Source organism: Erythrolamprus reginae, chromosome 4, assembly GCF_031021105.1.
Source record: "Erythrolamprus reginae isolate rEryReg1 chromosome 4, rEryReg1.hap1, whole genome shotgun sequence".
In the NCBI taxonomy this organism is placed as follows: domain Eukaryota; kingdom Metazoa; phylum Chordata; class Lepidosauria; order Squamata; family Dipsadidae; genus Erythrolamprus; species Erythrolamprus reginae.
In genome coordinates this window covers 12892881-12911000 of record NC_091953.1, presented here as the reverse complement: position 1 = coordinate 12911000, position 18120 = coordinate 12892881, and the positions used below count along the sequence as shown (strand labels likewise).

Sequence of the window (18120 nt, the reverse complement as noted above, 5' to 3'; positions counted from 1 at the left end):
GAAAAAGACCTCATGGTCCATCTAGTCTGCCCTTATACCATTTCCTGTATTTTATCTTAGGATGGATATATGTTTATCCCAGGCATGTTTAAATTCAGTTACTGTGGATTTACCAACCACGTCTGCTGGAAGTTTGTTCCAAGGATCTACTATTCTTTCAGTGAAATAATATTGTGGGAATTTTAAGTTGTGGGAATTTTTCTATTGTCATAAAATGTGCAGTAGAGTGAACCATTAAAGTCCACTTTCCGTAGAGCACATTATATCCACACAACAATTATGATAAGCCAACCAAAATTTAGAGTTTAGCGATCTTTGGAACAGGATGTTTTCCACAAGCACCAATTTGCCAATCTTTGTGTTATGTACAGGACTAGGGTGATGCAGTAGTTTGCATCAAAGAAACGTTTTGGAAAGCTCAGTTGTATACATTTATTATATACAATATTAAGGCACAAATTTAAGCAGCCGAGAATGGGAGAAAATTCTTTGGCTGGCCAGAGTCACCCATATTTGTTATGGAAAATGAGACGCTATGTTATATATACAAACCTATTTCAAGCTGTACAATGCTCTGCAGTAGCCAATCTGCACAACAGAAACACAACAGGGGAAAATAGACGTTATCTTACAAAACATTTGCCTGGAATATAACTACATATATAAATGCCAGGCAGGATAACACCGTAGCAGCACAGAGATCAGGTATTGAGCAAGCTAGAAAACATTGGTTTACAAGTATAGCAGCCACTCTACAAATGCAATACTTATAGATAGATTATGCTCTAATGCAGGGGTCTCCGACCTTGGCAATTTTAAGCCTGGTGGACTTCAACTCCCAGAATTCCTAAGCCAGTTGGCTGGAGAATTCTGGGAGTTGAAGTCCGCCGGGCTTAAAGTTGCCAGGATTGGAGACCCCTGCTCTAATAGGATGGACTGGAATGGGGGTGAACTTCCATCAGGTTTGAGGATCACGTCAAATTGGTTCAGGAAAAAAGGGGCAGGGATATTAGACGTTTGCAACCTGCCTAGATCAGGGGTAGGCAAAGTTGGCTCTTCTATGACATGTGGATTTCGACTCCCAGAATTCCTCAGCTAGCATGATTGGTTCAGGAATTCTGGGAGTTGAAGTCCACAAGTCATAGAAGAGCCAACTTTGCCTACCGCTGACCTAGAAAATCTAGCCAACCTTCCCTCCGTCCCCCAGTGCAAAAAAGACCCCCTAGGTTTTGGCCCCGTCCTACTTTGCTTTAGACTCTGGGAGCCCTCGCATTTTGGCATCTAAAAATCTACAGTCACATTATTATTATTATTATTTTTGCATGCCAGCCAGATTAACAAGGTTTTAATATCCTGATTTATTTGGGCTCGGGAAAGCCGCCTGTGGTTTGAACACACGAAAGAATGGTAACAATTCTCCCTTTGTTTGCAAGTGGAATCTTGGATGTGAATGTACTGTTGGGAAGTTTTAAATAGAAGGCCTGGTCTTTAATGAAATGTGGCAAGGTACCAGCGGTGGGCTATGAGCTGGAACACTAAATTGCACTCGTCGCCGCGGCTCGAAGTTCTTGCGGGACCAGCGCAATTTTGCTACTGGACCTGTGAAGGAAGCAAAATTGTGCATGGAGCCACAGGTGCGCCCCCGTTTCAGTGAGTTTTTTTGCTTCTGCGCATGCTGAAACACGGGTGCACCTGTGGCTCCATGCACGATTTTGCTTCCTCCACAGGTGCAGCAGCAAAATTGTGCTGGTCCCGCAAGAACTTACGAGCCGCGGCGAGGAGCGCAATTTAGCGTTCCGGCTCATAGTCCACCACTGCAAGGTACATATGCCTAAGTGTACATACATGTAAACAGTATTGAGTTCCTACCTGGAGGGGGAGAGGACGGCATTCCGCTAATGAAAATGGAGCTGTGCACACAGCTCTGGATAACCGGCCAGCGGGCGCGCCTGTCAAGAGCTAGATTTGGCTTCTGTGCATGCGCAGGAAGCAAAATCTGGTGAGAGGATGTGCGGGCACGTGAGTTTTTGGCAATTTTTGGCAACTCTTTGCTTCCGGGTGTTGTGGTTGGCTCTGGGCCAGCTTCTGCAGCTGGGAATTTTGATGCTGATTTATGGGAATCCTCGGTTTATCAGAGACCTGTTTCTGTCGCAGCTTGTATTTCAAGATTGTTGATAAACTTGATTTATTCCTACTGATTGTGTGTGTTTGAAACTTATTCCGAACTCACTGGGGGCTAATTGCCAATAGCCTGGCATAACACTGTGCATGCCAAAATATCACAAAATCTTGCACACCCAGATGTCCTCTCACAAGATTTTGCTCACTGCACATGCACAGAAGCCAAATCTTCCTTGGATGCATGCGTAAGCACGCCAGACATGCGCACACCCAGAGCTGCATTTGCAATCAGCACCATTAGCGGAGGGAAGTTGCAACCCCCGCCTGCATATAAATATACACTGCTCAAAAAAATAAAGGGAACACTTAAACAACAGAATATAACTCCAAGTAAATCAAAATTCTGTGAAATCAAACTGTCCACTTAGGAAGCAACACTGATGGACAATCAATTTCATTTTGTTGTCAGCACATTCAACTTTGTATGGAATAAACTATTCAATGGGTATATTTCATTCATTCAGATCCAGGATGTGTTCTTTGAGTGTTCCCTTTATTTTTTTTTGAGCAGTGTGTAAAGAAGTAATTTTCAGACTTATTCCCTTCTAGGTTGCCATGTTTTGAACTTCGGGAACAGCGCTGATCAAGCAGCACTGCACAGAATCCTGGCGTACATTTTGCCTTAAAAATCCAGGAGAGAAATTTGAGTAAGAATTCGAGACCTGCTATTTATGCTTTGGATAAAAACATAACTGGGCCTGACTAGAGCGCTACATTTTGGGCCATTTGCCACAGAGAACAAGGGCCTCTCCCTCCTGGATTTAAAATGTGTCTGTAACAAGAGGCAGTAAGACTGTCCCTCCGGTCTCCGGAGGAAGGGAAAGAGGAAAAAAGAGATTTGCGTGACCATGCTATCTACAGATACTCCGGGAAGTAGCATCTACTACAGGGGTATCAAACTCAAGGCCTGGGAGCTGAAGCTGGCCCATGGGGTGCTAAGATCTGGCCCACGGGGGGCTACCCTGTAAACAGCGAAGGACCGGCCCGCGGTGCCCCTGCCAATGAAAAAGGAGCTATGGAGGACCATGCGCTACCCTCCCAAACTTCATTTCCGCTGGCGGAAGGTTGCAGGAGGCCGTCCCAGTCGAAACCTGAGCTGACAGAGCATTCGGGCCACCGCAGGTGCCCCCAACATGATTGATGTCAAACTGGCCATGCCCCCCGGTCCCCCAGTTGAGATCAAACCCAACCCTGATACGGCCTTCGATGAAATCAAGTTTGACACCCCACTACAAGCTTTGGGAAACTATTATTTTTTCCACCTAACATCTGACGAAGAGGCAAATTCAGGAGTCAGAGCGAAACCAGGACACTGCTACATTGACTTAAGGACTCTTACACAGGCATACTTTTCTCCAGGAAGAGCACAAGGTAACAGGCACGACACGACACGACAAGAGGAGAATACAAAAAAACAGCTGCACATTTGGGCCCCATCATCCGAAAGGGGCCGTCGTGTTATAACTACCTCCGACATTATATTAGGACTCTTTCAACAATCCGGCTTATGGCAGACATTCAAAGATCTCTTATCTAGCACCAGGTCATAAGTAGATCTACCGGCAAGTCAGCAAAACTGATCCTAAGATGCGCTATCTTCACACATGACTGTTTCAGGTGCATGATCTCTGGACGGAGACCAATGTCCATCGGGAACTTTGCTGTGGGTGCATTCTCACTATGAATCCAGGGAAGTATCGAATTTTTCGGAGTATAAGATACACTTTTTTGTCTCCCAAAAGGGGGTGAAAACGTCCATGCATCTTATAGACTGAATACTGCCGAAGCCCACCCCACCCACTGGCCTTTTTTTGGCCTCGGCACACCCTGTTTTCAGACCTTTTTTCAGCCTTTCTCCACCTTATTTTGGGGACTTTGTCCAGCCCATTTTCAAGGTTTTTTTCAGCCCGTTTTCTCAAAAATAAAATAAAAATGAACCAAAAAAGCCTAGAAAATGGGCTGAAAAAAGCCTTGAAAATGGCTTTAAAAGCTGCAAAAACAGGCCGTAAAAAGCCCCCCCCCCCAAATGGGACGTATAAAGACTTGAAAGAGGGCCTTAAAAATGGGGTGTGGAGGCCAAAAACTTTGTTATTTTTGTCTTCTAAATTTAGGTGCGTCTTATAGCCAGGTGTGTCTTATATCCTGAAAAATGTGGTAATCTCATTCGGTGCTTCTGGGATTATTAATTTAAGGATTAGATGAGCTGGGCTCTGACACAGATAAAATGAATTTAAATCTGAAGGAACTGGAGATCGTTTGGCTGTTTTGTTCACCGATTGCTTAATTTCATAATGTAGATGATCTTACCGAATAAGATCGGCAAGTCGTGGCTCTCATGCGTTGAAGCACCCGGATGTCAACTCATTCTCTTCTCTTGTCAACAGCGTTCAGGAACCTCTGTTGACTGAGACAGCTACGGAGATCATGGAAAGAATTTATGATGAACCCGTCTAAACCTTGTCCTATCAGAGATCTACGTCGCCATATTTGACATACAGGAAAAACAGTAGAAGCCAACCCTGATGGTGGAGGGATCAAAAAGGAAAAACAGGAGGAAGGTAGCAGCTAAAAAGAATGATATTTGGAAGTCCTGCTCCCTCACCCAAGAATTGCAAATACAATTCAAAAGAATTCCATGAGGGCAACATACCACCCAATGATGTTACAAGTTATGTGGTTGGAGAACACATCAAACACATCTTCCATAGAAACGTCCTCTCATTCCTATAAAGTCTTGCCTTTCCCCACCCCACCCCAAATCCACAGCATGGTTAACTATACATAGACATCCAAATGTTCCATCTCCAACATTCTGAGTCTTCTGCGCTTCTCAACTCTTCAGATTCACCAGTTTTCGTCTAGATTCCAACTTTCTTGGTCCAACTTGTGGCATCTCCAGAGTTTTTAATTCAAACATAGCAATGAAAACAACACACACATCCTGTCTCGTTCTAGGGTGAAGAGGTGCTTTTCCCCGAAAAGCTCCATGGCTTCAAATAAGGACTTCCATCATATCTGGATCTGGGAATTCAGGCTTGTGGAGCAAATGGCTAACTCTGCTTCTGCTGCTGTCCAGGAGCTTCCCACAGCTGGAAGAGATTTCTAGTGGGGGGGGGGGGAAATATAGAGAATGGGTCACGTCTTAGGCTCAAATTGCATGTTTAGTATAGAAGTCAATCTACACCGCCACCTTCTGCCACACAAATCCCAGCGACCAGTTAGGTCCCAAAGAGTTGGCCTTCTATGCGTCCCGTCGACTAAACAATGTCGTCTGGCGGGACTCAGGGGAAGAGCCTTCTCTGTGGCGGCCCCGACCCTTTGGAACCAGCTCCCCTCGGAGATTAGGATTGCCCCCACCCTCCTTGCCTTTCGTAAACTCTTTAAAACCCACCTCTGCCGTCAGGCATGGGGGAATTGAGACATCTCCCCCAGGCCTATATAGTTTATGCATGGTATGTTTGTGTCTTGCTTTTTAAATAAGGGGTTTTTAGATATTTTTAAATATTAGGTTTATTGCTGTGAGCCGCCCCGAGTCTACAGAGAAGGGCGGCATACAAATCTAATTAATAATAATAATAATAATAATAATAATAATACACAAGTGACTTTTTCCTCCCTGCTTTGGGACACGTCTCATGCACACAATTCCCATGGGATTCTTTCTACGCTGTCATTGCATTGGGTACATATTTTTGCTACCTGCTTTTAGGGCTGTTCTTTCAGGCAATGGCGATCTTAGCCATTACTATTTAAAACGTGTCTTAAACGTACAGGATGTGTAAAGCTCTTGGCACATGTGGCTTCTGTTTCAACGATGTGCAAAGGAATAGAAGAAATGTTCTTAGGAGTGCCACCAGGGAAGCAAATTAAAGAAGCACGGAACCCCTTTAACTCCTAAGACCAGTAAGAGATTAATCATTCTAAAAATTAAAATCTGAGAATTTTCCAGGAGGAAAATCATCAATGGATGGAAAATAGATAATTTCTGAATCTGTACACTTTTCAATAAGTTTGCATTTGGTTCACTTACTTAAAATGCTTATAAGCAATTTTTCAGGTCATCTACAGCTGAATTTTACTTCCCAGGTGGTCCTCAACTTATGGCTGGTCACTTAACGACTTTTCAAATTTACAACAGAACCCTCTCCCCTCTCAAAAGCTATAGCAATAGCACTTAGACTTATATACTTTAAAGTCCTTTATGGCACTGGACCAGAATATCTCCAAGACCGCCTTCTGCCGCACGAATCCCAGCGACCGATTAGGTCCCACAGAGTGGGCCTTCTCCGGGTCCCGTCAACTAAACAATGTCGGTTGGCGGGCCCCAGGAGAAGAGCCTTCTCTGTGGCGGCCCCAATCCTCTGGAACCAACTCCCCCCAGAGATTAGAACTGCCCCTACTCTCCTTGCCTTTCATAAGCTCCTTAAAACTCACCTTTGTTGTCAGGCATGGGGGAACTGAGACATCTCCCCCGGGCATATACAATTTATGCATGGTATGTTTGTATGTATGTTTGTTTAGTAAATGGCGTTTTTTAAATCAAACTGGGGTTTTTTAAATATCTTAAATTATATTTGGATTTGTTATAAATTGTTTTATTCTGTTGTGAGCCGCCCCGAGTCTGCGGAGAGGGGCGGCATACAAATCTAAATAATAAATAAATAAATAAATAAATACTGCTTTACAGTGCTTTTACACCCCTCTCGAAGCGGTTTATAAAATCAGCACATTGCCCCCAACCATGTGGGCCCTCATTTTACCCACCTTGGATAGAAGGCTGAGTCAACCTTGAGCTGGTGGTGAGATTTGAACCGCTGACCTGCAGATCTACAGTCAGCTTCAGTGGCCTGCAGTACAGCACTCTACCTGCCGCGCCACCCGGCTCTTTTAGATCCTGCCAGTCACGTTCTCAGGATCAATGCAATTGGAACTACTCACCTGGTTTCTCCCCAGCATTTTTGCTTGCGATGTGCCTCAGGGCTGGACTGCTGACCGAACAGTGACTCAGTTTCCCTCTACCCGGAAAAGAAGCTGCAGTGGGCCAGAAAAGCTCCGTGCCTTTGTCTGTCTGAGTGCTGTTGTCTTTGCTGCCCGTTCTAGCGTGGCAGATGGTAACTGGCCATGAAGTCATGGTAGAGGACAAAGAAGGCATTGGAATGGTCAACGAAGGGATCGATGGCTGCTCGGAGGTATCTTTCCCTAACAGCAAACCTTCAATAAAATAACAACATGGACACAAAGGTATTTTTCATTATATTTCTGCCATGGCTTCCACCAAGAGTTAAATTTTGCAGTGTCTGATGCAAAGAAGCTACATTCAATACAAAATGGTCACAAGCACCCAAAACTCTAAGCTAAAATTCCCAACCCATAATAAGCAATATTACACAAACAAGAACCCAAGATCAGTGATGGGCTCCTACAGGAACAATCAGGTACACAGTAGTAATAGAAAAAGTTTGGTCAGGTACACAGAAACGGTAGAAAAATTTTGATTTTGATTTTTATCCCTTCTGTGCTCTGGGTATGTTTTTCCTATGGCAGTAAATGAGGTTGAACGTGTATAATTTTAGAAGAGCTGTGCATGTGTGTGTGTACATACAGATATTGACAAAATTGAACGGGTCCAAAGACGGGCTACAAGAATGGTGGAAGGTCTTAAGCATAAAACGTATCAGGAAAGACTTAATGAACTCAATCTGTATAGTCTGGAGGACAGAAGGAAAAGGGGGGACATGATCGAAACATTTAAATGTATTAAAGGGTTAAATAAGGTCCAGGAGAGAAGTGTTTTTAATAGGAAAGTATACACAAGAACAAGGGGACACAATCTGAAGTTAGTTGGGGGAAAGATCAAGAGCAACATGAGAAAATATTATTTTACTGAATAGTAGTAGATCCTTGGAACAAACTTCCAGCAGATGTGGTAGATAAATCCACAGTAACTGAATTTAAACATGCCTGGGATAAACATATATCCATCCTAAGATAAAATACAGAAAATAGTATAAGGGCAGACTCGATGGGCCATGAGGTCTTTTTCTGCCGTCAGACTTCTATGTTTCTATGTTACATGCACATACAGTTTATATAGCAGAGAATGTATATTTTTGTGTGCCTGTGTGTAATATGTAGGTACACATATGGCATTTATACATAGAATTAAATAGTATATTTTGGATGTCCAATAATAGTAAATAGAGAGGGAAATAGTATCTCTTTGAGGCGAGGAGAGGCCAGGCACCCTAACCCTTGACGTGAGTTGGCCACCTTTAAGCCAGTCATATGACCTTTAAGCCACATGACCTTCAAGCCACTCCCACCTGATCACATGGCCTGCAAGCCACACCCATAAAATAAGCCATGCTCACAGTGTGGTAGCAAAAAATGTTGTAGCTCTTCACTGCCCAAGATCTAGTCTGCCATAGAAACTTAATTGTCTAAACCTGGACAATTGCTGCTACTCTCACAAACTTGAATTTGGAGCTTGGGATTTAGTTGGCTTCCCGATCTTGGCTTTTTAGCGGATTGGTAAACCAGGATAGAAATAGATTGTTAATCTTCTTATAGACAACACTCTGCTGGTTATTCCAATTCATATCCATTGGAAAAGGAACAAAATGGGAATTGAATGCCTATGGAGATTCTCAGTCAGTGTTTCCCAACCTTGGCAACTTGAAGATATTTGGACTTCAACTCCCAGAATTCTCCAGCCAGGGAATGCTGGCTGGGGAATTCTGGGAGTTGAAGTCCAGATATCTTCAAGTTGCCAAGGTTGGGAAACACTGATCTAGGTTGTCCCAAACTAGGTGCTATTTTTTCAAGAGGCAACAGAACTTTCTCGGTTTTCTTTGAAGATGTTTCACCTTTCATCCAAGAAGCCTCTTCAGCATTTTTAAATTAAGTTCTACAGTATTATAAAATACAAAAGTAAATAGAAGAGCAATGAGAGGAGGAGGAGGAAGGGAGAGATGGGGGAGAGAGAAAAAGAATCACTTGACACTTCAATACCTATCATGGGGCAATGGATGCAGAAGTTGGTGGAGTTGACTGAAATGGCAAAACGGACCACTCTGATTAAAGAGAAGACCACAAGTACTTTTGTTTCTATCTGGAAACCACCTCTGAACTTGCTGCTTGATGTGGAAAAGAATGAAACTATGACCTTGGGTTTTACAGATTCGATTGACACAAGCACGTAATAGATTTAAACTAAATGTCAACCACTCCAATCTAGACTGCAAAAAATATGACTTCTACTGTGGTTTCTACTCCTAACCCCAAAACCTTTAGATTAGATTAGATTAGATTAGATTTATTGGATTTATATGCGCCCCTCTCCGTAGACTCGGGGCGGCTCACAACAATGGTAAAAAACAATACATAGTAACAAATCTAATATTTAGCAATCTAAATTACAGTTTTAGATTAAAAAATCCAAAAGAAACCCCAATATATAAAAAACAAGCACACAGTCGAATCATACACAGAAACTACATGGGCAAGGGGGAGATGTTTCAATTCCCCCATGCCTGACGGCAGAGGTGGGTTTTAAGGAGTTTCCAAAAGGCAAGGAGGGTGGGGGCAATCCTAATCTCTGGGGGGAGCTGGTTCCAGAGGGTCGGAGCCACCACAGAGAAGGCTCTTCCCCTGGGTCCCGCCAGACAACATTGTTTAGTCGACGGAACCTGGAGAAGGCCAACTCTGTCGGACCTAACCGGTCGCTGGGATTCGTGCGGCAGAAGGCGGTCCCGGAGATATTCTGGTCCGATGCCATGTAGGGCTTTATAGGTCATAACCAACACTTTGAATTGTGACCGGAAACTGATCGGCAACCAGTGCAGACTGCGGAGTGTTGGTGTAACATGGGCATACCTAGGGAAGCCCATGATTGCTCTCGCAGCTGCATTCTGCATGATCTGAAGTTTCCGAACATTCTTCAAAGGTAGCCCCATGTAGAGAGCATTACAGTAGTCGAGCCTCGAGGTGATGAGGGCATGAGTGACTGTGAGCAGTGAGTCCCGATCCAGATAGGGCCGCAACTGGTGTACCAGGCGAACCTGGGCAAACATCCCCCTCGCCACAGCTGAAGGATGTTTTTCTAATGTGAGCTGTGGATCGAGGAGGACGCCCTTAGACGCCTTTAACCTTAGACTGTCTACAATTGACCTCTCCCCCTTTCTAAGAGGTCTGTAAGGGGCGTGCATAAGCGCACTATTGTGCTACCGTCCCTGTCCTAATGTTCTTTTGTCTTCTATCAATACTTCTTATCATTACTTATCCAATGTTTAATTTGTACAAATTACCATCCTATAATTGCTTGATTGATAGATAGATAAATGACTCACAACTAACAACTAACTAGCTAACTAACTAACTAACTAACTAACAAACAAACAAATAAATAAATAAATAAATCTTTATAGAAACAACTTGTTCAGACTAGATGGACCATGGGGTCTTTTTCTGCCGTCAGTCTTCTATGTTTCTATGTTTCATGCTATTATGGAAAAGCAAAAAGCTGTGATTTGATGTTAATGCCTTACTTTACTATAAGAGAGAGAGTCGGAAGTCCAAGAAGCTTCAACTCTCAGAACTGAAAAAGCTTCTTGGATGAGAAGCAAAAAGTCTTCAAAGAAAAAAACCCCCAGAAAGTCCAGTGGCCTCTTGAAAAAAAATTAAAAATGTTTTCAATCTGTTTTTATGTAAACCCCTATAAACAACACTAAACAAATACAATAAGTAGCATATATATAGGTTGCCTATCATCATTAGCAATCCTGGGTGATATTTTATTGTATTACCCATATAAGCAAAAGTCTATGAGTCTACGGAGAGGGGCGGCATACAAATTTAATAAATAATAATAATAATAATAATAATAATAATAATAATGTAAAAGGTAGAATGAGAGCAAGCTAATGCTGAGTCATAGGCTGTGAGCTGCAACCTGATTGGGCCAGAGCATTATAAGGTGCAAATCAACTTCACCATGATTGTACCTTCTGTCTGCTGTTGTTTGCTGTTGATGGTGGTGGTTGTTAGCTGGCTGGCTGGAGCAGTATGAGCATGAGTTCAATATTGACTAGAATAGTAGCAGTGATACAAAGAAATCTGGATTGGTTTAGTATCTCCTACTAACCTGGATTGGTTTACTATCTACTTGTAAGTAAGTTGAATAATGGCTAAAGCAAAGTTCCTGTATATAGAAGACTGAAACGGAAGATATTTTGCACTGAAGAGTAAAACGATTGTTTTTTACAAACGTCTCTTCATCATTTATCTGGTTCCCTAATTGCTAAATTATATTCTGGTATCTTATCTAGTCCTCTTGTGTAGCTCTGCATATATATCCGGACATCATCCATTACTGTCTTTGTTAAGATATATTTCTCACAACCAATCCCAGTTAAATATGCTGATGTTTCTGAAACTCGCTGGCTCCTTCTAAAAGGTTGGGAAGGGGCCAGATCATCTTTTCCGACCACATTATGCTCATGGCAGTGATGCAAACTGGCTGAAATGATGTGACAGGGCTGACAGTTCACAAACATTTTGGCTGCTCTGGGAATAAAGCAATTGGAATGCTTCCAGCAGTAATTTATGAAGAAGGGGAAAATTGTCCATGTGGCAGAAGTAAGTTAAACCCGAGGGAAGCGTTAGCTTTGTATTGAGAACCGAAAAGAAGTTTCAAAGAGTTAGTCCGGATATAAAGAGACCTGAGGCTTAGACAACAGTGGGGACAACAGAGTCCAAAAGTTAAATAAAATTTGGATCATATGCTTTGTAGTCTGTAGTTTCTGGTGCCAGCTAGTGTTCCGGTTACTGGTGCACATACCAGCTGGCAGGCTGAACTTCCGATTTCTGGCATAGTCACATGCATGAAGGCCTGCTAATTATCACGCGCACATACACGTCAGTAACTAATGTGTGCGATTGGGGAAACCACAGGGAGGTGGAGGCCTTGTTTCCTCCCAGGAGATTTCTAGAGGCCTCACAGAGGCTTCTCCCTGCCTTTTCCGGCCTTGTTTCCTCCCAGGAGATTCTCAGAGAGGCTTCTCCCTGCCTTTTCCAACCCTCTTTCCTCCCAGAGATTCCCAGAGAGGCCCCACGGAGGCTTCTCCCTGCCTTTTCCGACCCTCTTTCCTCCCAGGAGATTCCCAGAGAGGCCCCACGGAGGCTTCTCCCTGCCTTTTCTGATTCTCTTTCCTCCCAGGAGATTCCTAGAGATGCCCCACGGAGGCTGCTCCCTGCCTTTTCCGGTTACAGTTTCGGAGGCTCGGGTTTGTACAGTAAGTGGAAAATGGTTCTTGAGAAGAGGCAAAAAAATCTTGAACACCCAGTTCTTATCTAGAAAAGTTCGTAAGTAGAGGCATTTTTAGGTAGAGGTACCACTGTAATTAAATAAAATAAAATAATGAAACCAAAGCTCACCAATGCTCCCTTTCCAAGACTTCTCTTCTTTCTTCTCCTCAACGCCCTGAATGTGGTTAAGGGAGGTCTGACGGGAGTGTGTCCCTGTAGCCGCGGCGATCGATGGCACCGACTGAGCAGGTCGCAAACTTGCAGAATCCCCTTTGCTGGTATCTTTCCTGGATCGCTGCTGAAGGACCTTGATCATGGCATCTTTCTCAATGATTTTTGCATACAGGTTCTTGATTCTAGTAACGGTAACAATTTTGGGCACTGGTAAATGTGGAGGTAACAGGAGTGGGCTGCAAAATCTTTTAGCAAGGGGTTCTCTGCCCAGTTGCTGGGTGGGCGTGGGTGGGGTGGGTGTGGCCTATTTGTCCTCCTGTGCCATGATTGGGGGGGGGAGGGAGTTTGTATCTTCCTTGGGCTCCCGAGGCTTTTCTCAAGTCTCTGGGAGGGCGAAAACGGAGGCCCTTTTCATTTCTCTAACTTGCTCTGAGTAAATTTCTTTCCAGCCCTAACCAGGTGCTAACAATATTCCCAGCTCTTACCAGCTTGCAAGCTCTTTCATTGTTACTCTCTGCAAAGAATGTTTTCCAAACCCTGTCTTCGTAGGGTTTTTTTAAATTGGTCTAACTTGCTCCAAATCTTTCTTTCCAGCCCTAACCAGGTGCTTTCAATGTTCCCAGTTCTTACCTGCTTACAAGCTCTTTCATTGTTACTCTTTCCCAAGAATGTTTTCCAAGCCACAAGTCTTTGCAGGGTTTTTTCCATTGCTCTACTTGTCTGAATGTTTATTTCCAGGTGCTAATGATGTGCCCAGCTCTTATTGGCTTGCAAGCTCTTTCATTGTTACTCTCTCTGAATAATTTTTTTTTCCAAAGCCCTAACCAGGGGATAAAATAATGTGCTGAAGCTGACCAGACCAAGGACGCTAGCCAGATGAATACCTGGTAAGCAGATTCTTTCCCCTATTTTCCTCCCTCAAAGTTAAGGTACATTTTATACGTCTTATACTCCGAAAAAAACGGTATATAGCCCCCCAAAAAGAACATTCTTATTAAGCACAGCTAGGACCCTCAGCACTGCGTATCTTCATTCAAATCCCATGGCGGCTATTTCACAGCTGTCGCTTACGTGTATTCCATGTCCTGACATTTCTGGTTCTTTTGCATCTTATCCTGTTCTTCTTGCCATATGCGGACTTCCAGGGAACTCTCGCTGTAGCTGCCACTGCGGGAGTGGTTGGTGGCCGAAGTATCTCTGGCAACAGGGGAAAAAAACCCCAAAAAGATTTTAACACCCCTGATCGAAATACAGGAACCTTCTTTTCATTGATCTAATCATCTGCTTCTCTACTCGGGAAATTTCTAGGCACAACAGTTTTATTGTCTCTCAAAACAGAATGCCTTTCATAAGGAAGAAAGGAGTGAGTGAGTGAGTGAGTGAGTGAGTGAAGGAAGGAAGGAAGGAAGGAAGGAAGGAGAGAGGAGAGGAGAGGAGAGGGAAGGAAGGAAGGAAGGAAAGAACGGAAGAGAAAGAAGAAGAAAGTAGTGAAGGAAGGGAGAAGGGAGAGGAGAGGAAGAAAGAAGGGAAGGTAAAAAAGAAAGTAGTGAATGAGTGGGTGACTGAGTGAGTAAAGGAAGGAAAGAAGGGAAGGGAAGGGGAGAGGAAAGAAGGGAAGGGAAAGAAGAAGAAGAAGAAAGAAGTGAAGGAAGGAAGGGGAGAGAAGAGAGGAGAAAGAGGAAAGGAAGAAAGAAGGGAAGGGAAAAAAGGAAGAAAGTAGTGAGTGAAGGAAGGAAGGAAGGAAGAAGAGAGGGGAGAGGAGAAGAGAGGAGAGGAAGAAAGAAGATAAGGTAAGGGGGGAAAGGAAGAAAGTAGTGAGTGAGTGAGTGAGTGAGTGAGTGAGTGAGTGAGTGAGTGAAGGAAGGAAGGAGAGGGGAGAGGAGAGGAAGAAGAGAAGGGAAAAAAGGAAGAAAGTAGTAAGTGATTGAAGAAAGGAATTAGAGAGGGGAGAGGAGAAGAGAGGAGAGGAAGAAAGAAGGTAAGGTAGGGGGGAAAGGAAGACAGTAGTGAGTGAGTGAGTGAGTGAAGGAAGGAAGGGGGGGAGAAGGAAAGAAGGGAAAGAAGGAGGAAGTAGGGAAGGAAGGAAGATATGTTTGGTATCTCCTTAATCACATGAGATAACTAAATCACTCAGTGCCTCACAAGAGATCTATGGTGAGCTTTAAAAAGACCTCAAAAACTCTTGAGTTTCACCCAACATCTATGGAACACTGAAAAGCCCGTGATTCAATCTTCGCTATAAATGGGGTTAAATGAAGTTTAAAAATCAACGCATCCTACTTTTCTGTGGCAGCTGTGGCTGCAGCATTCATGGCAAAGTGCCGGATGGTGCTCTCTTCCAGGTACTTCTGCTCCCACTTGGTCATGTCAGCTTCTAAAGCCAGGATCCTCTCGTCCTTCTCCCGCACTAACTCCATTAAGGCCGGGACATTATACTCGGGCACAGGGGCTGCTTGGTAATTCCCTTGTTTCTGGAATAAAGGAAGATGCCCTTCAACCATCTTTAATATGCATTTATTTTTATTTTTATTTAAATATCTTTATTGAATATTTACATTTAAAACAACAAAAACAGAGACCAAAAAAAAAAAGTATACAAACAAGAACATAACATACAAAAATATACAACTATATACTATGTAAGTTACTTTGGTATTAGAACTTAAGCACCTAACAATTAACATATATGCCAGCTATTCTGCTGGGCTTGTTCCTTAAAGCCTATCTATGTTTTATTCTATTTCGTTTTCTAAGTTTATTGTAAACTACGCTTTATAAGTTACGTGGTTTATATCGCTTTGTGTTTCTTTTTCTGGGTTATATTGTTTATCGTTACTGTGAATTTGTATTTCAGTAGGAATCAATGGGTTGAATTTAGCAAAAGATGGTCTGTTTGCTTAGTTGACCATAATTTTAAAGGATTTATAATATACATTTAACGGGCAATTGAAAAAAAAAGTCCTAAAAGAAAACAATAGTAAATCACTTCCATATTACAACAAAAAAAGAGACACCAAAAATTTGATACAGGTAATTCTTGAGGGACCATAATGGAGCCTCAACCCCCTGAGGCACTCTCCACCCTACTGAGTCCCAAATCCTTAAGGCCTACTCCCACCATTACACAACAGTCACTGAAGTGGACCTCAAAAACGTTTTTTGGGGAAGGCCTTCCTTCACAGAGGCTGCATGGTGCCGTCCCAGAAATGAGTACCATTTGGGAAGCAGACACAATTCTTTCAAGATGAAAATTGTGTCCATTCCCAAAATGGCACCCGCTTCCGGGAGAGCACAAAATGGCCACCATATAGGAAGGCTGAATGGAGGTGAGCCAGTTCTCCTACCCGAAGCTCTTCTTTAGGAAAGATAAGTAGACTGAGGTGTGATAGGGCAGGGGTTCTCAACCTGGGGGTCGGGACCCCTTTGGGGGTTGAACGACTGTTTCACAGGGATCGCTTAAGACCATGGGAAAAGACAAGATGTTAGGAACTAAAGCTTCTATTCTGGCGCCTTAGAATATATTTTTAGAATCCGACCAATGAGGCGTTTACAGTGGGGTTGTCCCTCTGACCTTCCTGCCAATCAGCTTAAAGCTCTGTTGGGAGAATTGACACTAGACTTATGGTTGGGGGTCACCACAACAGGAGGAACTGGATTAAGGGGTCGTGGCATTAGAAAGGTTGGGAGCCCACAGGCTCAAGCTCAACCCAAACAAGACCAAATGACTATGGGTATTATGGGTGGGTGGGTGAAAGATAGATGAGAGATGAGAGATAGATGATAGGTAGGTAGGTAGGTAGGTAGGTAGGTAGGTAGATAGATAGAAGAAAGAAAGAAAGAAAGAAAGAAAGAAAGAAAGAAAGAAAGAAAGAAAGAAAACCACTGTTAGGGGGAAGGAGGTTGTGGGACCCAGTAGGGCAGTGTGAATTGCTATTGGTTGTTATTATTATTATTATTATTATTATTATTATTATTATTATTATTATTTATCAGATTTGTATGTCGCCCCTTTCCGTAGACTCGGGGCGGCTCACAACACAATAAAAACAGTTCATGACAAAGGTTGGGCCTGGTATGGGTGTACTGGTAGCAGAGGACCAAAGTTCCGCTTTCAATTGCTCACCTGTTGCAGCCTCAGAGATTCCAACTCTCTTTCCAACCTGGTGCGCAACCGATGCTCCATCTGCTCTCGCTTCTCATAGGCTGCCTGAAGTTGAGTCAAGGCCTGCTGGAGTTTCTCGACCTTCTCGACATGCGCTTGCTTCTTCCGCAGCTGAAGGCAGAACCACAGAAACTCAGGGATCGGGAAGCCACTTTTGTCTGACCTCCAGTCCAATACAAGAAGCGCACCTCAATATGCCCAATGGGAATAAGTCTGCCTATAAAGCAGTGCTTCTCAAATAGTGGGGAGGCATGGAGTGATGCCACAGGGGGTGCATGGCCCCGAAAAACATGCTCTTTTTTTGCCGCAGGGAGTAGGGTGCGCGTCCTACCTGACACTTGTACTGGTAACCAGTGAAGGGCTACCAAAACTTTTACTACCACACTATGGCCATGGATTATGCATTTTCTTTCAACATCTTTCAGTGCAAATTGGGTGCTCTGGGGTGGAGCTCCATTTTCGCTACCCCATTGTGTTCCCCTCACCCCGTCCGGGCAGTAGCCCACCCCTAGGTAGGACACACGTTTCGTGGCCCACCCCACCCAACCTGCGACCACGAGACATGTGTCCTACCCGACACTTGTACTGGTACCTCCGTTGTGTTCCTCAGCGTTGTGTCCAGGGCAGCCCATTCTAAAAGAAAACGTCTTGTGGGTTTGCGAAGTTTGGTTGAACTCACAAGACGTTTTCTTTTACAACGGACTGGTGTCAAGTAGGAAACATAGAAACATAGAAAGATTGACAGCAGAAAAAGACCTCATGGTCCATCTAGTCTGCCCTTATGCTATTTCCTGTATTTTATCTTAGGATGGATATATGTTTATCCCAGGCATGTTTAAATTCAGTTACTGTGGATTTACCAACCACGTCTGCTGGAAGTTTGTTCCAGCGCATCTACTGCTCTTTCAGTACAGGACATGCATCTTGCGATAGGGAGCCATTTGGGAACTACAGTGTTCCCTCGATTTCCACAGGGGATGCGTTCCGAGACCGCCTGCGAAAGTCGAATTTCCGTGAAGTAGAGATGCAGAAGTAAATACACCATTTTTGGCTATGGACAGTATTGCAAGCCTTCTCTTAACACTTTAAACCCCTAAATTACCATTTCCCATTCCCTTAACAACCATTTACTCACCATTATTACTGGTACTCACCATTGAATAAGGCACTGAGTGATCCTGATATTTATAAACAAAATTATTTATTAACAATAATTATTATTTTTGTTATTTATTTGCAAAAATTATTAGTTTGGCGATGACATATGACGTCATTGGGTGGGGGGAAATGTGGTATAG

At 43.4% G+C, this 18120-nt stretch overlaps 1 protein-coding gene across 2 annotated transcripts in view; it reads right to left on the bottom strand.

The window, feature by feature from the left end:
• Nucleotides 1–4740: 4740 nt before the first annotated feature.
• Nucleotides 4741–18120, bottom strand: part of AMOTL1 (angiomotin like 1) — a 100982-nt gene continuing 87602 nt past the window's right edge. For both annotated transcript variants that reach the window (XM_070749646.1, XM_070749645.1), the window contains 6 exons: nucleotides 16784–16933; nucleotides 14941–15131; nucleotides 13732–13857; nucleotides 12616–12842; nucleotides 7120–7392; nucleotides 4741–5283 (listed from right to left, as the gene is read on the bottom strand). In XM_070749646.1, coding sequence (XP_070605747.1) covers nucleotides 5174–5283; nucleotides 7120–7392; nucleotides 12616–12842; nucleotides 13732–13857; nucleotides 14941–15131; nucleotides 16784–16933 — 1077 coding nt within the window. In that variant the 3' untranslated portion in view covers nucleotides 4741–5173. The remainder of the gene's footprint in view (nucleotides 5284–7119; nucleotides 7393–12615; nucleotides 12843–13731; nucleotides 13858–14940; nucleotides 15132–16783; nucleotides 16934–18120) is intronic.